Below are 23,645 nucleotides of genomic sequence, written 5' to 3'. Positions count from 1 at the left end.
ATAACGTATGGCAAGAGTGTACCCACAATTCATAACTATCAACAGTATTGCATTGAAGTCTCCTGTGAATACATAATGATGAAGTATTTATGGTATAGTCCATTATTATTATTTATAGGAACAGAAGTGTGGGGAGTATAATTTTAATCAGCTAGAGGAACATCTCTTATTTTTTACAAAAATAAAATATAACAAATATCTCAGCTGGCATGCTATGTCCCATATCTGGTGTATATAAGCAAGGCGTTACAAAGTACCAAACATCCTGTTGACAGTCTATGTACTAGTGCCTTCCCTGGGACACGCAGAGATAAGAATGCTTACTTATGAGCGGGATTAGAGACAGAAGATAAGGACTCCAGACTTTCAGCTCTGTATAATGATAGCATATGAAGTTCAGATAACTAGAAGTTCAGATAACTAGAAGGATGTAAGCTCTTTGGGGCAGGTACTAACATTTTCTTTGTGACACAGGGCAGAGTGCATTGTTGGCGTGAAGCAAGTAGCCCTAAAAACAATTATTCACACTGAGAAAATCCACAAAGAGATGGAAAACTAAAGGGGTTTTCCAAAAAATCTCAACCTCTTTGCTTCATGATGCTCACCCTTTCTTAAAGGTCAAGTTCCCAGGTAAAACAAACTAAACCAAAGCATCACTCTCCTTCTCCTACAGATTAACCCAAGAAAAACTTCTCCCCTGGTTGTTTTTCCAGCTTCCTCCATTTATCTTGGTTCAAATCTCCTGTTATTTGTTGGAGACATTTAGTCTTTAGTTATTACCTTTTCCACTTGAAAAATCCACAGCACTTTAGATAACGGGCACATGTATACCATCAATGGCTCCACTACAGTTATAGAAGTCCATTTGCTGAAAGCCTGCAATTATTTCAGGGACATCATCCACTCAACCACATCAAAAATTGCATTACAGAACCAACAGTTGTCTTGTCAACACTGAAGTGACCAGCCATAGAACTGTAACAATCTGGGGGAGCTGGCTTCCAAAAGGCAATAGCAACCCACTTCTAGACTGGTACAGTCGTTCTCATCCTCGTATCCCGGTGCTGAAGGGCTAAAGTGAGCTCTTCACACAGCTTCTGGAAACTGGCCTCTCTCCTATGGAATTTGCGGGCTACTGCTGGACATCGCATGTCTGCATGATGTAGTCCTTCTCTGTGCTTGTGGGCCTGACCCAGAACCACCGGGCAGCACAGAGGGACTCATCAGCCATTAAAAACTACAGCAGCACTCTTCCAGTCCTGCATGAAGCTTGTGCACTCCTCTTAAGAAAGCTCACTGCTGCTTTCTCACGGCACCAAGCTACTGCCAAAACAGCCACCTCTATTTCTTCCCCCTTTTGCCAAAATGAGAGTTGCGTGAGTGCCAACGTCTGGTATGGGTCATTGCTCCAGGCTGGCTTCATGCCTTGCCACCAGTTGGAATGAAGGCAGCGGTTACAAATCTGGAAGGTGGCAGGCTGGATGTGGTTTACTTTAATGAGTTGCTGGGTTCATACTACTTCCACCCAGAATGCCCAGAAGGGACAGACAAGTTCTCACACAATGCATGTCAGGATCCCAGCTGCAGAGAGTGGGTTGAGGCCAAAAGATAGTCTCCACTGGTGTCTTGCCGAAGGGTCAGGTCAGGTCAGGGTCAGTGAGCCATGACAACTCAGAAGCCCAGTGGATTCATTGAGGCTGGGGCAGTGGAGCAGGGGCAGCACAAGGGGCCAGGTCAGGAGCACAACAGAGGGACCTGGAACCCAAAGCCAGAAGTGAGGTGAGGTGAGGTATCAAGAAATGCAGCAGGGTCACTCCTGGGGAAATTCTGCACCAAAAAATTAAAAATTTCTGTGCACAGTATTTTAAAATTCTGCATATTGTATTTGTCAAAATAACACAATATAATCATGCCAGTTTCAATTATTTTGGGAATTTATTTCAAAATAGCTGTCAGCAAGTATGTCTGTATCAATACAGAACGAAAATAAATTTCAGGAGATGTTTTCTGGCAAATAGATTCCTTACTCGGCATATTAATACAGAACTTTTTGAATAATAATTCAGTTAAACTTCAATACAGAAACGTATTTCCCGCACCCCTCAGAAGCAGTGCAAAGGCTTGGGGAAGTCAGGGGTAACAGAGGAGCTGAAGGAGAGGGAAGTAATTGTTGGGAAGAAGCCTGGGAGTGAACCTGGAGGATTGTTGGGTGTGGGTTGGAGAAGATTGGAACATCGTTTTTTTGGGGGAAATGGATTGTTAGGGAGTTGGGGAGTCACCCTCAAACACACCCTGGCTGACCCCTAGCCTTTCCCATTCAGTCAGGCACATCTGCCCCTGTCCCAGTTTGTCTTTGTTCCCTCTACCCCCATCCCCATATGTCCCTGCACCTCCACTCAGCCACCTCCCCACCTGGCCTTGTACTCTCACCATCCTCTGTCCCCACATGTCCCTGCACCCCCACTCAGACACCCCTCTCTCCCCTATCCCCATGTATCCCTGCAACCCAACTCCCATTCAGCCCCTGGCCCAATTTTGTCACCCCACTAGCTCCTGCACCCCAGCCCCAGTCTGTACTCTCTCAACTAGCCCTTCTGCACTCCAATCTGTGTGACTCCCCAGAAGCCCTGTGTACCCTACTCCATTCCCCACACATCCTGTGCCTCCTCACCTGGCCCCGCAGGCAGGGCTCTGTGAGAAAAGTAGCCTCTCTTCCTCTCTATCCATGGTTGGCTGCTCCAGCCTATGAGTTGGCTAGTGCCACAGCAGCCCCTGATGGGAAAAAGGTGTAACTGCAGTGCCTCTCCAGAAAAATCTATTTTCTCCAGGGGAAAAAAACATCTGCAGGTGACATGAATTATGTGCATGCACAGTGGTGCAGAATTCTATCAGGAGTACAGGGTCTGTTTGCAGTAGCAAGCTGCAGTCTGCCTAGTTTCATAGACAGACTCCAGGTGTTTTCCCCAGGTCTTAAATAGCATGCCTGAGCCAATTAGGGGAGTCAGTAGGCCCTACCAATCAAGGCCTCTGTTGCTGGGGCATCCAGTGAAGCCTGAGCCCTCAGGGCTCCAGGGCTGCTGTTCCCTGCTTCACCAAAGTTGTCAAATGGTTGTGTGGACATGGCAACTGCCGGAACCAGCAGACACGAGTTCTAGGCGGGCAGCTCCTCACAATATACTGCAAAAGCATTCATAGAGAAACACAAGTGCTACATAACCATGGGGTGTGCCGCCAGAAGTCTCAGTGCCACATACAATTGAGTGCAGCACCAGTGTGGATGTAGAATATTAGAGCAACCCCTTCAGCACCTGACTGGTATTGTGTACTGTGGCACCCTCCCTTGTGATCGGCTGATACAAGGATAGATCACTCAAACTAATTCTGTAACACAGACATGCTCTAAGTTTACGAGACGGTAAAAGGATGTCTTCTTTTGCCAACAGTCAATATATTAGACAAACTGCACTGAAAAAAGACACTGCAAGTGTTAGGGAAAATCTCAAATCTAATATTTTGAGTACAGGACTGGGAGTCAAGAAACACTGGTTCTTGCTCTTGACTCGCCAACAGATTCACTGTGACACACAGAGCAAATCATTTACTATCTCTACATTGAGAAGTTAAATTGATAACTTCTGCTTCTCCATCTGTAAGAAAAGGACAGTATTAATCAACCTCTCATAAAGTCCTTGGAGATCCTCAAATGGAACATGCTATGTAAGGGCAAAAGTACTATTATTCCATTAACATCAGAATTGGCTTCTGACCTGGTATCCTGTGTTTAATGATGGCTAATGCTAGACATTTCATAAGGCGATGTAACCCAGCCGCCCCAATGGGTAACATTATATACATCTAACCTGGTCACCAAGCTGTATACAAGCTCCACCCAAAATACATACCAATGTTACATAACCGTTCCTATGACATGTTTTGGGCATGTTTGAAAATTGACCTACCCTGGTTAAGCGTACACAAAATAAATGAAAGACAAAGTGCTTTACTCTCCTAAGACTTCATGCATTTGATTCATTACTGCATTACTCCAGTTTTCTACTGGTTAAGTCATGATTTTAGTACACAGCTTGAAAATATAAAGTACTACATATTTTAATTATTTCTAAACTTGGCTGGGGGGAAAAAGTGTATTTTTGTGAGGAATTTCCCCCCTACCCCGTTTTATTTTGAAATGCAAAAAACAAATTTTAATCAGCTTTACAGATTATTGACTTTACAAGGAAAGACTTATGAACAGAAAAACGATTCTTTAAATAAAAAAACTGAACATTTTCTAAGAACGTTTACTATCTCAAATCAAATCAAATATGGATGGATCAGATCCTCATCTCAGACAGACACACACAGGTGCTACTGACTTCACTGGGAATTGCACCCACCCATGCATCCACATGAGAATTGCACTGAATTACACCAGTGTAAAAATGGAGTAATGCAGAGATGCATCAGGGCCTATATTTGGAAACTATTTTGCATATGAGAATGTCATTTTCCAGTAGAAGCGAGGGAACTATTTACTGCTTTCTGGGGATCCTAACTGTAGCAAATCCTGCTGCACAGAGCAATAACATCCAACCTGTTTTGCAACTTGCATTTGTTTCCTCATGAGCCAAATCCCAGTATGCATCCTTTGGACTGCTTATTTACGCTCACACACTAAGGCATAACATAACAAAACTAACACACTAACAGCCAGTCAAACTGCACAGCCCTTCATCTCAAACCACAATGCATGTAGCTTTTAACCTCAGCTACACTAGCTGCCAGAAAGTGGAGAAAGACAGACTTCCTCTCCAAGGGTGTGGAGAGATGAGTGGCACCTGGGTGAAGAGCACAAACCACATAGCTCACAAAAATATGACTATCAAAAGTTACCTGATGTGGGGATCCATACGCTGAGCACATTAAAACATAGAACTAAGACTCCTATTATAAGGAACAGCGACAGCTGTCTGACAAGACTGCAAGAACAAAACTAATGTAAAGGAAATTTTACTTGCAACTTCTCATCATGGACCACAAACACCTGCACTTCATTTGTAGTGTATTTTTAGTTGTTTTACACTTAATTGGAATGTGGAACAAATTATTATTTAGAGCCACTGTGACAGTTGTTTCTTTCTGTAACAACTGTTTTGGAGGGTGATTACAGGTGTATACAGAGAATATTCTATTACTCAACTATACAGGATCATGGAAGAGCCTTTAAGGTTCAGAATCTGCACTCTCTCCTCCCTCACCCTCTCCTTTCACACAGTGCTGGTATCATGAACACCACTAAGTGCCCTCTAAACCACTAAATCAATTGTAAATTAAGGGCAAGATTCTGTAAACTGAGGCAGCCTTGAATTTCTTGTTTAGTGTTCATGTATAGAATCATAGAAACATAGGACTCGAAGGGACCTCGAGAGGTCATCTAGTCCAGTCCCCTGCACTTATGGCAGAAGTGACTATTATCTAGACCATCCCTGACAGGTGTTTGTCTAACCTGCTCTTAATTTGTATGCATTTTTTCAAAAAAATAGGAAATTCCATGACAAAAACTATGTTAAGATAAAGTTAAGAGTACATATCAGTAATGTAAGGGTAAAAAACATAATGGGGATATTGTAATTATCCCAAGAACAAGTCTTACAAACCCAGGGAATTCAGAGTTAATCTTATATTTAAATATGAAATTCAAAAATGATAAAGTCTAGAAATGAATAGTTAAAATACCCAAACAACATTAACTTTACCCTGTGGTGTAACCTTGAAGGTGACAAAATAAATCCTACCCTCATGTGATTTATAAAATAAATGTAATCTAATCTGGAACCACAAACACTCAAATGCCTTAATCATACTCATACAGTCACTGCATGGTATCACTACCTGGCAGAGTAGGAGACTATATCTGTTTTGTTGTGAAGATTTTGCACATCAAAAAAGCTAAATATGCCTTGTGAATCACTGACAGTTCTTTGACAAATACAGAAAAAGATTAGTTTGAGAAATGATATTAATGCTGGTGAAAGGTGCTGGGCTGACAGCCCTGGAGACTGAAATCCTTTGTACATAAACCTGATACAGTACAGGTAGCAGCAGTGTAAGCATTGCTGCCATTGATATGCCTCACCACTAACTTGATTAATGGTGGTGTATCAGTTGTAAATGTAAGACTGATTCTTCAGGAGCTAGTATTTTGAGTACAAGAAAGGTTTGCTTTCTGACTGTTGGAGAAATTTTAAAGGTATTATAGTGTGCTGGAGACACAGAATCTAGTCTACTAACTTCAGAGTAGTCAATGAGAGTTGAGAGCAATGAAAAGCTAGTAGCAGATCTTGGTACTTATCACACCCAGTGACTCTAAGAAACATCATGCAGACTTTTGTCAGACAAAAGTCCCACTGAAATTCATAGGAGTTTAACCTGACTAAAGACTGCAAGTTGAGTTCTAAGAAGAAATACTGTCACAGGAGGAGGAATCTGGTATTCAAGAATGGGCATTACACAATTTAAACTGTACATTTTACTTAACACCATTGGACTAAACCCTCTTCTTGTCCATCCTTCCATTCCTAACATCTTGGATCACCAGGTTATTGGTGCATAAATAGCAACCTTCTCCAGTGTAATCAGCCTCCTATTGAGTTTGATTCCCTTAGCAACATCATCTGTTGTTTCTGAAGTCACAGCTTTGCAATTTGTTTCCACTGAAGAGGTTGTAAAGTGTACTGGATTGGCTTGGGGTTTTATTTTCCCCCACTATTTCTTCACCCCATGACCCATTTCTATACCGTTTTAAATTTGAGTGCAAAGTTCAAAGCAAGTGTAAATTATTATTTCATACAGTGTAGCCAGCAGGATACCCAGGCGACTCTCTCAAACACATGGACAATATAATCTTTCCTAAAAAGTCTCACCCCTTCAGGGGTCTGCACTTAATCTTACCTCAAGTAACAGAGCCATAAGGCAGAAAGGGACTTACAAAGGAGACAACAGAGGTGAACTAATTACACCTACTTAGTCTGTCTGCCAAGAGAAGTCAACAGAACAGCTCTAGACTTCCATACATGTGGGTCAAACAACCTGAATACTGGTTACATATGATTTTGTTTTTTAAACTGACATTTTCCAAAGTAGAACTTTTAGTGGAAGAGTCATCTTAAGCCATTATCCACAGGCAGAGCTGTGGTGCCCACTACTAAATGGTCGATATTAGACTCTGTCTTACTGATAATCCCTTTTTATGTGCAGAGGGAGGCAAGAACTACAAGAGAAATGGCAGCATGTTGCCATGTGGCCAAATCTTGCTACCACTGAGGTCGGTGGCAAAACCCTCATGAATGTCAAATCAGACCCAGATCAGAATAGGCCTTATCAAGAATGATGATAATCTTTTGCAGCATTTATTTTTCACTTCTGATTTAAGCCTGGGCAGCTAAAAGGGAAATAACTACTCAAGCATAAAACAGAAGTGTGCACTGACCTGACACATCCAGCAAAGAATCAGGAAGAGCAGGCTGATTACAGGGGCTATTGCTACAATTTCTCCCCAAATAGCACAGTAGCCAGCAGTAAGGGGTAAGGATATGCTGAAAAAGCACATGACTGTTCAACTGGGTTTTTTTTAACCCCTATTTTTTAAACAGTTGCAAAAGTCAGATGGGGCTTTTTAAAGGATGTGCACGTAAAGGAAGAAGAGACAGAGAAATATGCAGATGGGAAAAAAGGAAGAAAGGCAAAAAACTGTACAGACAAGACAAAGAGGATAAGTAGGAATGAGGAGGAGAGAAGGAAGAAGCAAAGGCAAAAAAATAGCACAGAAGATTAAGGGGAGGGTTTCTGGGGTGCCAGTGCTGAGCTCCAAGTTTCCAGCAGAAATGCTAAGTTGACATCTGTGTGCATCCCCTACTTAAAATCACCAATACATTTTGCAGGGTGTACAGGGGGATGGAGAGAAGCGCAAGATTTTAATTGCTTTAAGTTCTAAACATGAGAGAAAGAAAGGGGCACTGCTTCGCATCAGCTTCCGGCAGCTCATCAGCATTAGTTAGTATTGTCTGGTTGTTAAGTGCTGATGGTGTGTCAGAGCCGAGGCTCTGGAGTGGCTGCTCAGACCCTTGACTCCACGACTTTGAAGCTGGCTGGAAATGACTTATTTTTTAACATTGTCAAAGCTTAATAAATAGGAATAATAAATCTATACAGCCTGGTCTACACTGACAACAGAGGTCGATGTAACGTCACTTACGTCGACCTCCGAAAGCCTGCGTCTACACTGGTATGGCAGTTCCATCGACTTAAACCGCGGCAAAAGTCAACGTAATAAAACCACCTCTGTAAGTGGCGTAGCGCCTAAATCGATTTTATTGGGTCGATTTTCCGTCAGTGTAGGCAGAGCATAACGTAATTCAACGTTAATGGCCTCCGGGAGGTATCCCACAATGCCATGTTGTGACAGCTCTGGACATTCGCGCTCTGCTGTTACATGCTTACGCTACTCGGAAATGGCCCCTCCCCTCATGCCCCGGGAACATTTGAATTTTCATTTCCTGTGCAGCCAGTGTGGAGAGAGCTTTGTCGCTGGACTCCTCATGGCCCCTACAAGGCCCAAACGTGCTCCAGCATGGAGTCGACCAGAGGTCTTCGATCTCATCGGTCTGTGGGGTGAGGAGTCTGTTATGGCTCAGCTCAGAGCCAGCAAAAGGAATTTGGACATTTACGGGAAGATATCCCAGGGCATGCTGGAGAAGGGACACAACAGGAACACGCAGCAGTGCTGCGTGACGATCAAGGAGCTGCAGTAGGCATATCAGAAAGCCAGGGAAGCCATTCTGGCTCCTCACCAAAAACATGCAGTTTCTACAAGGAGCTGCATGCAATTCTAGGCGGGGACCCCACCACAGTGCCGCCCCGCAGCATCGGTACCTCTGCTAGATCAGAGTCCTTAGACAATAATGAGGACTCCATGGACAAGGAGGAGGAGGAGGCTGAGGAGCGCAGGGTGCAGGAGAGCGGGGTGTCCGTTCTCCCAGATAGTCAGGCCCTATTCCTGACCCCAGAGCAGTCCAGCACACAGGACAGCAATAATGATCCCCAGGAAGTTTTTTCTTCTTCTTGGCAGTTCTGTCCTTTTAAAAGGGGGGGAGGGAGGAGAAGGAAGGGGATTTCAGGCATTTAGCGGACTTTACTGGGGGGTTATCCCCGGAACAGAATATTAATGTGCAGAGATATGCTCCGAGAATCATCAGTTGATGTCTCAAGGAAACTTTCATGTAGGTAGTCTGTTATCCTTTGCACAAGGTTTCACGGGAGGGAAGCCTTGTTCCTTCCTCCCCGGTAGGATAATTTGCTGCGCCATGCTCCAATCAAGGGAACCGGCATCATGGCGGAACACAGCATAGCGGCATAAGGGCCAAGCTGGTACCCCGTTGCATGCAGTAAATCTTCCCTTTCCTCATGCGTTACCCTCAGGAGACTGATATTGCTCATGGTCACCTAGGGAAAACAGCGCAAAAATACCCGAGTTGTACAGCAGATACCCTGTACCTCTGTCTTCCCCATTGTAGTGTCCTACCAAGTCACTTTAATTATTTTGATTTGGTTTCAGAAGAGACTATAAACCCCCCCGTGCTGTCCTCAGGTCCCATGGCCACCTCCAGAAAAAATGTTCATTCAAATTAAACCATGTTGCCCTGGCACCCCTCTAATACAGAGTATTTGAAATGAGCTTTTTAAAGATCATTAATCCTCTCTATAGCACAGTAAAGTGCCCCTGGCTTACCATCTCTGTAACGGCACAGCAAGCCGACCCTTCTGGGATGTTAGGAATGGAATGAGGGTCTGGGTTTGCCTTGTGCACTGCAAGGGGAGTATTTTATACGTTGTTGCAGTTGTTCCATTTTCTAACAATGGCAACCTAGTGCATTTCCTTTTGTTCTGTAGACACCTCGGCCTTCCCCAACGCTCTAGAAATGCTGTGGAAAGACTATTGCAGATTAGAAAGAGGAAAAAAAAAATCAAGAGACGACATGTTTGGCGAGATCATGAATGCCTCCGTGGCCGCAAAGACAGAGCTCAGAGCATGGTAGCTGACCTTGTCCCAGAATATGGACATGGAGAGAGAGAGTCGCAGAGAAATGCAGGAGCACGATCGCAGTATCACGCAGGAGATGCTGCAAATCATGCGCGACCAGGCAGACGTGCTCTGGTGGTTTGTGGAGCTTCAGGAGGAGCGGAGGCCGGACAGAGTCCCGCTGCAGCCCCTCCATAACGCTCCTCAGCCTATAGCTTTGCTGCCCTGCCTCTCCCCCACCCCCAAGAGGTCTCGGAGGAGAATGTCCAGGCTGCAGTACGTGATGCACTCCACCCCGGTGGAGACGAGCAGAAAGCAGCAGCGGTCCTGCTGTCAGCTGGCCAGCAAGAAACCACGCTCCCCCCTTGAGACTGTGAATGAACTCTCCTTCCCCCTCCCCCACGACGTGAATGTTCATAAATTAAAGTTTGCATCATTTTAACACACGTTTCTTTATTAAATCGTATCTTGTTTGGGAGGGATTTGGAGGGTACAGATATTGATATGGGGGGGGGATGTTGAGCAAAGGCAAACAACAGACAGGAACAGAACCTCATTGCAGAACCTGGTTTTCAATGCTTCCCTAATGCAAAGCGCTACACGGTTAGCTCTCAGCGTATTGCTGGCATCGGTCTTTCTGCCTCCACAGCCCAACCCTGGGGGAACCTCTACCCCTTCGCTTCACACACATTATGAAGAACACAGCACACAGATATCACTGATGGGAGGTCCTTTTCACTCATGTCCAGCCTAGTGAGCAGACGGCTCCATCTGGACTTTAAACGCCCAAACGCACATTCAACCACCATTCTGCAAGTGCTTAACCTGTTATTAAAACACTCCGTGCTGCTGTCAAGGTGCCCGCTGTCCGGCTTCATTAGCCAGGGGAGCAAAGGGTAAGCAGGATCCCCCAGGATCACTATTGGCATTTCCACACCCCCAATGTGAATTTTTTGGTCAGGGAAGAAAGTGCCCGCCTGCACGTTAGAGAACAGCCCCAAATTCCAAAATACGCACACATCATGCACCTTCCCAGACCACCCCACATAGATGTCGGTGAAAAGACCCTGTGATCCACAAGGGCCTGGCAGGATCATGGAAAAGTACCCCTTGTGGTTTATGTACTCGGTTGCTAGGTGGGCAGGTGCTAAGATAGGGATGTGCGTCCCATCAATGGCCCCCCCATGGTTTGGAAACCCCATCATGGCAAGCCCATCCACTATGTCCTGCACATTTCCCAAAGTCACTAGCTTTCGTAGCAGAAGTCTATTGATGGCCCTGCACACTTGAATCACGGCAGCACCCACTGTAGATTTACCGACTCCGAAGTGATTGCCAACCAAGCGGTAACAGTCGGGGGTTGCAAGCTTCCACAGAGAGATGGAGAGCTTGTCTCAAGCGAGTATTCACGCGCTTCAGGGACGGGGCCATCTCCAAGCAAAGTTCAAGGAAAGTGGCCTTTCGCATACGAAAGTTTTGCAGCCACTGGTCATCATCCCACAGCTGCATAACGATGGGATCCCACCAGTCTGGTGTTTCCTGGGACCAGAACCGGCGCTCCATGGACTGCAGATGATGCGTTACGGCCTGCAGCAATCGGGAATTGTTCCGCTCGATGGCTTGTAGCAGGGCAGCCTCAGTGGCATCGCAGTTGCCTGTGCTTCGGCTTCTTGCTCTACTTCGAAAATACTCAATGATAAGCCACGATGTATTTGTGACGCTCAGAATAATAGTGCAGAGTTGAGCTGGCTCCATGTCTCCGCAGCAATGGTGAACGTGGAGCATAAACAAACGGTGCGAAAATCTTTTTCCTGTTTGTTTGGGAGAAGAAGGGAGGGGGAAGGAGTGTTGCATCATGGGACGATGAAACTCGTCCCAACAGCCACCGTGGCTAGTTGCACTGTGGGATAGCAACCTACAGTGCACTGCTTTGAATGTTGACACAAGCGTGGCAAGTGTGGATGCATGAGCCCAGCGCAAAGACCGTGGTGTGTACATGCTCCAGCGACTTCTAAAAATTGGTGGGTGAAAGTCGACTTTAAGTAAGTAGACTTCACTCTGCAGTGTAGACATACCCTAATAGAAAGAGTAATACAGTCTTTGTTGGGAGGAACTTTCAATCTAGGAATCAATCCTGGAAGATATTTTTCTACATGTGGGAATGGTGGTAGGTTGTAAGTGTTAAGATTAGCAAAGAAATGCCATTTTTATTTAATTTAAAGACTAATATCCAGCAACTTTTTAGCAAGCACATGATGCAGTAAGACTAGGTTAATCTCATGCTGTCCTTTGGATGGTACAGAGGCCACTGAATGCATTATGCACCTCCATGATGTTCTGTCCTGAGCAAATCTGGCATGTTATAAGGTAGGATGCCTTTGAAGGTTAGGTGTCTGCCGACACCATCCAGCTAGGGTGACCAGGTCTCCTGATTTTATAGGGACAGTCCTGATATTCCCCCCCCCCCACTGCTTGTCCTGATTTTTCACACGTGCTGTCTGGTCACCACACATCTAGCCATCATGTCATCAGCAAAATCAATGTCAGTGAGGTTATCATCATTATGTGGTATTGTAGTGAGCCAGTGTGGACGCCCTCTGACCTAGAAGAGGAGGAGCCACCCCCCCATCTAAGTGGGTGGAGCCAGACCAACCTCAGCCCTCCCACCGGAAGTGGGTAGGTGGGATAGGAAGTATAAAAGGCAGCGCCTCTAACTCAGTGGGAGGTGAGACAGCAAGGGAGACGGATGCACCCTGCTCACTCCAGACTGCTGATTTTGCTGATGCACCCAGAGATGTTCTGCCCGCTGGGATGCCTGTGCCTGAAGGGGAACCGCTGGTACTTCTGATGGCCGCCTACCCCGGCAAGACCAAGGATGTCCCATGGATTCAGATACACCCCCAGGGGAGGGTAGGAAGTAGTGCAGGGGCAGCCAACTCCAGTTGGTCTGCAGTGCTGCAGAAGGCCCGGTCAGCATGTTGCGGCTGGATTCCCCCTGTGACCCAGTGGCAGGACATTCCCCCCTTCCCCCAAACACACACTGCTAGGGCTGGGTCATGGTGGAGTTGGGTGGGTCCATGTCCACTACCCGTTTTGGGGTGGCAGCAACCCCCTAGCTGAGCCATAGACTGCAGAGGTGCCCTGCCAGGGGTTATAGACTGCTTGCCTGCCCTGCCATGCCTGAGGGCTGAGGACTATAGACTGCTTAGTTGTTCCGCCTTGCTGGAGGGGCAGAGCTTCTAAGACTGTGTGCTTGCCCTTCCCAGTCCGAGGGCCAGGAGCTCTAGACTGGGCACCTGGCCCTGACTGAAGGCCAGGGGCTCTAGGCTGAATACTTGCCCTCCCCTGACTTGAGGGCCAGGGCCCACCCCCTCCTTAACTGCCTATTGGCTCACCCCTGTCAGTAGGCAGTGTTTGAGTGAAGTGTGGCCTCCCTCTGACGCAGAGGAGGAGGCGTGATCAACACCCCTCTACAGGTATACCTAAAATGTATTTACTTAGTGTCTGTCCAAGCACATAGTTTATGACAGCACAGAAGCATTCTGGGATGGCAACACATCCTTGTTGAATGCCCAACCTAATTCGGAAGAAGGCAATTCTTTTCCCATTTACAAAAAAGCAAATGGAGGAGTCTTCTTATATAAGAGACAGAAAATTCTGCAGCGCTTGTCAGGAATGAGTTTCAGCCAAAGTGATTCCCTGTCAACAGACTCAAAGGCAGCCTTGATATCCACGAATACAATCTGAAGGGACTATTGAATTCTTGGGTCTTCTTGATAAGCTGTAGCAGACTGAAGATTTGCTCCGTTGCAGAATGGTCAGAAGTAAAGCCAGCTTGTTGTGGTCTTCTCTTGCTCCTTAAGATATCAATTGCTTGGGCCAACGAGGCAGAATCAAAAAACTTTCCCTGGGCTGGACAGAAAAGTAATGCCACAATAGTTACAACAGGCTCGTTTGCTGCCTTTACATTTCCAAGATAGTAAAATAAAATAAAATAAAATAAAAATGCTTTTTTGCCAGTTGGACATGACTGGCTCTGTTCTCCAGATGATGCTGAATAGCATTACATTCACAAAAAATAGCTGGCCCAGCACACTTTAAGAGTTTTGCAGGAATTCCACAGATTCCTGCCTCCTTATTTCCCTTAGCCTTCTTTACATCTCTGTGGATGTCATCAATACTGAATTTGCCAGGATCATTTTGTGCAGAATGGGTCAACTCAGAAGTGGCTTTAATATCAGAGTCCAAAGAAATTGGGGGTGCGTTAAGCAGCTGGCTGAAATGTTCACTCCAACATGCCACGTACTCCGCTTCTGTATCAATTAGCTGACCTGAAATGGAGTAGGTCATTCACTTGGTGTGGTCTTTCTTGTCACTGAGGTCACTCAAGTGTTTATAAAAGAAAGCAACATTATTCCTGGGAGAAGTTCTCTCAAGTTTGATGGCTTTGGCTTCCATAAAAGCTTTGCAGTCACCATGTATTGCTTTGTTATAAATGTCATCTAACTTACAATACATGACCATATCACCTCTCAAATGAGCCATGTATCACTGTTCCGGGATGGCTAAAGTATTAAAGGAGATCCAGAATTTCTTGGTTCTTTTATTGTGACCAACAATAGTTATAGTGGCATTGATTATCTGGGATTTGAAGTCCATCCAAGTGGTTTCAGCATCAGAATACTCTGGTAGGGTCTCAAACCTATTCAAGATGTCAGCTGTGTAGCAGTTTTGAAAGCTATCAGTTTTTAAGTTGGGTAATTCAAATTCTGGTGATTTCCCAATTGTAGCTTTGCCTGCACTTTTTAGTCTAAGATGGAAACATGCAGAAAATAATTTGTGGTTGTGTTACGAAGCTCAGCAGACCGATAAGTTCTACAATTACTGATGGACAATTTCCAACAACAACAGATCAGAAGGTAATCAATCATTTTTTTTGTTCAGACTTTGTTACTTGCCCACGTAAACTGGTGAATTCCTTTCCTAAGAAACCAGGTGTTCATAATGACAAACACACAACTGTAAAAGACATTCACTGTTGATGTTTAAGGTATATGGAGTAACTGGTACAATAACAATTTCCATGTTCCCCTAGAATTATTAACAATAACTTTAAAGTCTCCGAGGTGAGGGATGATGTCATGATTCGAAATAGGTAAAAGAAGAAAGCAGAGTTAATTATAGAACTCTGTCTTGCCTTCATCAGGAGCTTCACTAGCTGGAGTGTAGCAAAGAATAATTGTCCATCTTCCATGTTTATGCTGGAGGTGGGCTTTAAGCGGGCAACTGGAAATTGGTTCAAATAATGAGATTGATTTAATAGATTCCAAGGCCAGAAGGGACAGTTGTGATCAACTGGTCTGACCCCCTGCATAATACAGGCCAAAAAACTTCCCCAAAATAATTACTATAATTAATTAGAAAAACATCCAGTCTCGATTTAAAAATTGTCAGTGGAGACTCTACCATGACCCTTAATTACACTTACTATTACAAATTTACACCTACTTTCCAGTCTGAATTGTCTAGCTTCAGCTTCTAACTATTCAATCGTGTTATACCATTCTCTGCTAGACTGAAGAGCCCATTATCAAATATTTATTCTTCCTGTAGATACCTCTAGACCGTAACTTTACACTTCTCTTCGTTAAGCTAAATAGATTGAGCTCTTTGACTCTATTGCTGTAAAGCATGTTTTATACTCCTTTAATCATTCTTGTAGCTCTTCTATGAATTTTCTCCAGTTTATCAACATCCTTTTTGAATTGTGGGCACCAGAACTGGACATAATATTCCAGCAACAGTTGCAGCAGTGTCAAATGTAGAGGAAAAATAACCTCTCTACCCCTGCTCTAGATTCCTGTTTATGCATCCCTGGATCCCATTAGCTATTTTGGCCACAGCGTCACACTGTGAGCTCACGTTCAGCTGATTCTCTGCCACGATCCCCAAATCTTTTTCAAAGTCACTACTTCCCATGAAAAAGTCCCCCATCCTGTAAGTATTGCCTACATCTTTGTTCCCAGATGTATACATTTACATTTAACAGTAGAATAAAATTCATATTGTTTGCTTGCATCCAGTTTACTGAGTGAACTAGATTGCTCTGAATCAGTGACCTGTACTCGTCATTATTTACTACTTCCCCAATTCTTGTGTCATCTGCAAACTTTATTAGTGATGAAGATGTTAAATTGTGTGGGGCCAAGAACCCTATGGGACCCACTGGACACAGACCCACTCAATGAAAATTCCTAGTTACAGTCGTATTTTAAGATCTATCAGTTAGCCAGTATTTTTGATCCTTTTAATGTGCCATGTTAATTTTATACTGTTCTAATTTTTTTAATCAAAATTTCATGCAGTACCAAATCAAATGCCTTACAGAAGTCTAAGTATATTATGTCAACACTGTGACCTTTATCAATCAAATTTATAATCTCATAAAAATATCAAGTTAGCTTAACAATTTTCCATAAACCCATGTTGATTTGTATTAATTACATTACACTCTTTTATTAACTGAGTCCCATATCAGCCACTTCATTATCTTGCCTGAGATCAAAGTTAGGCTGACAGACCTATAATAACCCGGGTCATCCCCATTTATCCTTTTTTAAAATTGTCTTGAGATTAACTTTCTTCCAGTCTTCTAGAACTTTCCCAGTGCTCCAAGACATATTGAAAATCAACATTAATGGTCCAACAAGCTATTAAGCCATATCCGCAGATTTGTGAAAATTATATTTAAAGAGGAGTCCAGCTCCTTCCTTTATCATATCCCAAGCAGCCAACCACATAAGATGGAGTCACTAATTCTTTCCTCACTGGAATGAGAAACAAATGTGCTTTTTTTTTGTAATGTTCTAATTTATGCAGGGGTTAATGCATTATCTCCAAATGCTGTCGGCATACAACACTTAGGCCTCATGTCCAACATGCCCATAAATCCTGCATCATGCACAATGACTATAAACATCTTAAGATCACAGTCTCTCACTGTGTCTGAAATGTTTCAGGCACCTATCCTTTTGCAAACAGCTTACCTTGAAAGATTGAGTCACTTCCTTTGTGGCTCCCCCTGTACATCCTCCAGCTGTGCACTCATTTTGACAGCCCTGCAAGGAATAAAAAGTAGGAGATAGCAAATTAAATGCATGCTGCAAAGAGGCAGATAACTATTCAATTAATACTTTGCATGACAAAATAAAAAAGTATTAAGCAGGCTTCATCATCACTTGATCAGAAAAAGACTAATAGGCAAGGTCTTCACTATTGCTTCTGCCCTGCTTTTTTCCACACCATCTCCTGTTTTGTTCTCTTTTTCATTTTGCTTCAATTGCGTAATTTAATGCAACTGAATTTCTGGGTTTTAGCAAGACCGGTTATCCCACATTAGCCTTATATGTCTCAGGGTCACAGTCCAAGAACAAAAGTGCAATTGTTTCACTTAAAGCTGAATAAATACTCTGTGATTTTACACAATTATAATCAGGTCACTGAATCCCCTTTAGAGGCAGACACCTCAGTCTCGTGGTTTCCTCTGTGCCTCTCTTCAGCGTAAAATGACTTGGGAGGGGAGGGGCGGAGGAGGAGGAAACATTTTCCCCAAACTATACTTCCTTCATTGAATGGGATAAGTGATAATGAATGAACATCCACAAAAACAAATTAGTCATGAATATATCCCTATTTCTCTTATAGCCATTGTGCGTATTTTAAGAGCTCCACAAATGAATGGGATTATATTAGCCAGCAACTGAAGGAAAGGGGAGTGACAGTCCAAATCGGAAGAGTAGGCTGACAGGTGCATGACCCGTGAAAGCAAATCATCTAGCTTCTAAATCAATCATGTAGATCAAATCATCCCATAGCCTCAAAGCAGCTTCCATGTTGATTTCTTAGCACCCTCTCCCTGCCAGTTCTACAGCATTCTGATTGCAGACATGAAATGCACACTGCGCACAGCAGCACATGAGTAAAGAGGAGGGGGGAATCTGACCTGTCTTTCTGGCTTTGTTTATGGGAGCTGATCAGCACTTTCCAAGCCAATGCTGGAAAGCTTAAGGGATGCAGGAAGATTTTGGGGGCAGGGATCACCAGGGCGGAATATTTGGGGGACGGGTACTCAGGAGGCTATAGTGCTGGAACATACAGGAGGATGGATAAGGGAATATCAGTAGAATGCACAGCGGGATGGACAGGAGGAATTAAGTGCTGGACTGATTGAGAGATGGGCATTAAGAGGTTTCAGTGCTAGAATGAACGTGTATGGGGAGAAGGGGGTTAAATGATAGAACAATTAGCTGGAAAGGGATTTTGTGCTAGGATCATCTGGGGGAGGGGGATTTCAATGCTGGAATGTTTAAGGGCTGGGGAGTAGGGGGGAGTTAGCATCTGATCCAAGGGAGAGAAATTTTCTCCGTTTCCCCCTTGGCCCCCCCCAATAAATTCAGAAAGCCACATAAAGTGGGAAATACCCAGCAAGAGAAGGCATCGGCTCCTCCCACCTCGGCTGTCAATGAGCTCACCATGCTGCTGGGGGCGCATGTACAGTGCACTTCTTGCTTACTGAGGCACTCCTCTCTCCTACCCAGCTGAGGATCAGAAGCAGCAGCACAGCTAGCACCACAGCTGGAAACCAAGCCCCCGATCACCTGCACATGCCAACGCACTGCCGTATCTACACGATGTCAGATTTACACGGCGGCACTGTGTTGTCTGGGAAGTTAGTAGTGTGTTCTGGTAAAATATTAACTAGCCCCACAATATTCTCTCATTAAAACATCCACAAGCTCCCATGTAACTCTCTGCTCAGAAGCTGACAGGGATGTACCTGTACCTCAGTGTACCTCATTCCAATTATTAAACTGAGAGATGGGTACGGCTGTGAGAGCAATTTGCATAAATAAGACTTTAAGGAGGAAGGCGATGATGTGGAAAAATATAAGCCCCTTGTAGAAACCAGGTACAAGCAAAATTCTGCATCATCAGACTGAAAGACCCTTAAAATTAATCCCCACTGGAGAGAGTCTCCCCGGCCCCAGATTTTTGAGACTTGGGAGCAGGATAAGGCATACGGTCTGGGCATTATAATTTATGACATCAATGGCAAAACTCCCATAGCTACATCAGGATCGGGGCCCACACATGCACCTCAGAGCTAATTTGGGTCTGAGTTACACACCATCCACAACCAGGTTTATAATGGAAACGAATATCCTATCACAACCGTGGCTCTTGTGTCACAAAGCGTGGCCTACAGGTTATAACCACAAAGCTCTGCCAAATCACTAAGAGAAGGGACCAGGTTAAGGACTGGATTAATCATTTTAATATGGCTTGACATGTCAGGTCCTTCAGGCAAAGAGTACTGAACACCCAAGAACTGCACAGCGTGTGTCACTGAAGCACAGAAGTTTTAGCTGGGGTGAAGCTAATTCAATGATCTTTTACTTTTGCAGGCCTGTGGCTCATTTATGGATTAGATCACAAATGAATAGGAGTGTGATGGTCTCCAATGAACCCTTACTGGATGATACTCTGCAACAAAACCATCCCCACAGGGTTCAGGGGCTTGCCCATCCATCTGTCCCAGTAAACCCATACCATCCCTTGCCCTATACTCATCCCCTTGCTTGTCCTCATCCTTAACCTGAGGTCTCTCCTCTACTTCCTTCCCTTCTGTCACACTACAACTCTGCCATGGCATTATGGGTCATACGCTCATTTGAGATCAGTTAGAGGAGGACTGCAGATACTCTACAAGGAAGAACTCACAATGGGAGAAAAATGGCACATCACTATTAGCTCCTCCTCTGCCTGCACCTGCAGTGGGCCTGGCCAGACAGGCAATCTGACCCTGGAGGCTTCTACCACGAGCCAGGTCTTGACTTCCTGGGATGCAGCCTGCATGTTCCTGCTGAAGAAAGTGAGGCAGGAGGAACCACTTCATGTGAGAGGTCTCTGTTGCTGGTGTCCCTCAGGAAGCAGGTAAGAGAGCTGCAGGAGGACGTGGCTCATCTGCATAGCAACCGGAAGCATGAGGACTTCATTGACAGGAAGTACATGGACTTATCTGGGATGGAGGATACTGGTCGACTACAGAAACACCAGAGAAAAAAGAACCAGATGCTCTGCACGAAAGAGATAGGCTGCATGGCCATCTCATGCAGCAGACAGTGCTTCCCCCCCCCACACACACCCTGGTTTCCTGTCCATCGCAGTCAAGAACCACTATGCTGTACTGGCAGCAGGAGGAGAGGAGCAGACTCCAATGTGTGAGGAGGAGGAGCCACCTGCCCCCAACTCTGGGAGGCTCACGGCCACCGCACCCAAGAGGAGGAACCATAGGGTTCTGGTGGTCGGGGACTTCCCTCTGAGGGGGGACAGAGGCATCCATCTGCCAACCTGACCTGATGTCTTGGGAGGTGTGCTACCTGCCTGCAGCCGAGACATCACAGAAATGTTGCTGAGGCTCATCCATCCCTCCAACCACTACCCCATGCTGCTCATCCAGGTGGGATGATAGATAGCGCCACATATGACATATGATCCTGAGCAGATCACACCACCAAATCGAGAAGAGAAGTTGGATGAAGCATTTCTAGAACAAATAACAGAAATATCCAAAACACAAAACCTGGTAATAATGGGGGACTTTAACTACCCAGACACAGCAAAACACAAAATGTCCAGTATATTCTTGGAATGTATTAGGGACAACTTTCAGAAGGTGGAGGAAGTAACCATGAGGACAGCCGTTTTAGACTTGATTTTTTTTTTTAAGGCATCCTTCAGTCTCAAGAGACCATGGGTATGCGCCCCTGAGAGGTAAAAAATGTACTCGGTTGGTTTTATAGCAGGCACCGCTGTGGCTGAAGAGACCCACTCGAGAGAGAAAATCTCTGTCACATTTAAAAGTGGTATTTCAACCCTTTGGGCTCTGCCTTCTGCGAGTTCTTTTCTCCTCTGCTAAAGCTAAGCTTCCTCTCATAACTGTGGAGTCCTTTATTGAGTTCTTGTTTCCAAAGGCTGTGGTTTTGAGTGTGATCTTCCCAGTTATCCATAGCCATGTCAATTTCTATGAGGTCTCACTCACACACAGTCTTGAAATGCAATTTTGGGCATCCTTTAGGTCTTTTTCCAGATGCCAATTTGCCATAGAGGATGTCCTTTGGGATGTGCCCATCATTCATTCAGCACACATGCCCAAGTCAGCAGAGGCATCCCTTTAAGGAGTGTTTGCATGCTGGTTATGTTGGCCTGCTTGAGCACCTCAGTGTTGGCGACTCTGTCCCTCCAGGAGATACCAAAAATTCAACGAAAATAATACATATGAAAATTGCTGAGCCTTTTTTCCTGGTGAGAGTGTAAGGTCCATGTCTCGCTCCCATACAAAAGTGTACTGATAACACATGCACGATTCACACACATCTTTGTGTGTTCTATTAGTTTATTGTTTTGCCATATCATCTTGCTCAATCTAGATATGATTGTAGCAGCTTTTCTGATATGGACGTTGAATTCTGTTTCAAGTGAAAGGTTGACTGCAACAGTGGTCCCCAGGTATGTGAACTCTGTGTGGGTTATCACTGCTGCGCCATCAGCGAAAAGGAGGTGTTGGATAAGGGCATCCTGAATCTTGGTATTAGATCTAAGCCCTGCAAGATTGAACAGCTTTCCATCAGATCTTGTGTGCAAGTAGACTCCCTCAATTGAACCAAAGCTTGTTTCAATAGCAAGGAAAAGAACATCCCGAACAGAGTTGGGGCAAGTACACAACCTTGCTTGACCTCACTACAAATCTGGAAAACCTCAGAGATTGAACTGTCGTATTGGATAGTGCCATACATGTTTTCATGGAAGGATCAAATCATGCTTAAGAGCTTGGGGGGACATCCAATCTTTTCAGAAGCGCAAATAGTCAGCTTCTACTGACAAGGTCAAAAACCTTTTTGAGATCGATAAAGGCTAAGTAAAGGGGCTTCATTTGTTCTCTGCATTTCTCTTGTAGTTGTCTCAGGGAGAAGATCATGTCAATAGTAGACCTTTTGGCTCTCAAGCTACACTGTGCTTCAGGATAAATTCAGGATGACTTGGGCAAAAGCTTTTCCCATGATGCAAAGAAGGGCAATGCCACAATAGTTATTACAGCTGCTGCTGTCACCCTTGTTTTTATAGAGAGTGATGATGATGGCATCTCTAATTTCTTGTGGTACTTTGCCTTCTTTCAAGCACAGACAGAGCAACTCATAAAGGTGTTGCAGTGGGATAGGTTTTCCGTATTTTATTACCTCTGATAGTATGCAGTCTTTTCTGGGGGCTTTTCCATTGGGGAGGCCATCTATGGCAAGGCTAAGCTCCTCAACTGTTGGTTCATCATTGAGTTGACTAGTAACAAGCATGCTTTCAATGGTGTTGATGGCTGCGTCCATAACAATATTTTCACGAGAGTAAAGCTCAGAATAGTGTTCCATCCAGCAATCCATCTGCTTGGTGAGGTCATTGATTGTTTCCCCTGTTGGTGATTTCAATGGGGCTGTTTTCTTTGAAGTCGGACCCAAAGCTTTCTTGATTTCAACATATGTGTTTCTGATGTTGCCTGTATCGGCTGCTACTTGGATGCTTTCAAATAGGTGCAGCCAACAGTCATTGGCGCAATGTCAAGCAGTCGTACCTTGGTTCTTGCTGCTCTCACCACTCGTAAGGTTTTTCATTTGGGTCTCTCTTATAATTGATTTGGGCTGTACGTTTGGCTTCGATGACTGGTGTCACCTCACTGGATTATGCATCAAACTAGTCGTTAGTCTTGTTTTCCTTCTTCCCAAAGACTGACAGTGCTGTGTCATAGATTGTATTCTTCAGTTGCTCCGACTTCAGCTGGGCACTTGTGTCACAATCACTGGAGTCAAGGGCTTGTTGTAATATGTTCTTGTACTGCTGTGACTTTTCTTGGTCCGCTATGGTACTGATGTTAATACAAGGACGTCCTTTTGCTTTTGTGTATTTTCTTTGGTTTAAGTCTGACCTTGTTGCATACCAAATGCATATGGTCTGTGTCACAATCAGCACTTTGATAACTTCAGGTAATAAGGACACTATTAAGGTTGATACACCTTGTGATGATAAGATCCAGTTGGTGCCAGTGGCCTGATCTGGGATATTTCCAAGATACTTTGTGTTGCAGCTTTATCTGGAAGAATGAGTTTGTTACATAGAGGTCATGGTAGGAACAAAATTCTAGCAGTCTCTGGCTGTTTCCATTCATCTTACCATTTCCGTTTTGACCAAGTCAGTTGGTCCATGCATCATGATCAGCTCTCACTCTTGCGTTGAAGTCTCCTAGCAGGAAAATATATTCATGTTTTGAAATTCTGCTGATGGTGGTAGTCAACTGGCCGTAAAACTGATCTTTGATGTCAGAAGATGAGGAGATTGTTGGGGCATACACACTCACGAAGTTGACTGGGCCCTCAGATGTGGACAAGCGTAGTGATAAAATTCTCTCTGATCCATTTTTAGGTGGCTCAATCATTCCCAGAAGTGAGTTCTTGATGGCAAATCC

The 23,645-nt window shown here is 44.5% G+C and overlaps 1 protein-coding gene across 1 annotated transcript in view; it reads right to left on the bottom strand.

Annotated features, from left to right (window-relative positions):
* Positions 1 to 23,645, bottom strand: part of BCAT1 (branched chain amino acid transaminase 1) — a 93,141-nt gene that overhangs the window by 44,479 nt on the left and 25,017 nt on the right. Inside the window, exon 2 of the mRNA XM_067559194.1 lies at positions 17,125 to 17,196. Within this exon, the coding sequence (XP_067415295.1) occupies positions 17,125 to 17,196 (72 nt within the window). The remainder of the gene's footprint in view (positions 1 to 17,124; positions 17,197 to 23,645) is intronic.

Source organism: Emydura macquarii, unplaced genomic scaffold, assembly GCF_026122565.2.
Source record: "Emydura macquarii macquarii isolate MOO-44397 ecotype Brisbane River unplaced genomic scaffold, CSIRO-AGI_Emac_v2 contig_2205, whole genome shotgun sequence".
NCBI lineage: Eukaryota > Metazoa > Chordata > Testudines > Chelidae > Emydura > Emydura macquarii.
Note: the sequence above shows the minus strand (reverse complement) of the source record. Positions and strands in the feature narration are given on the sequence as shown.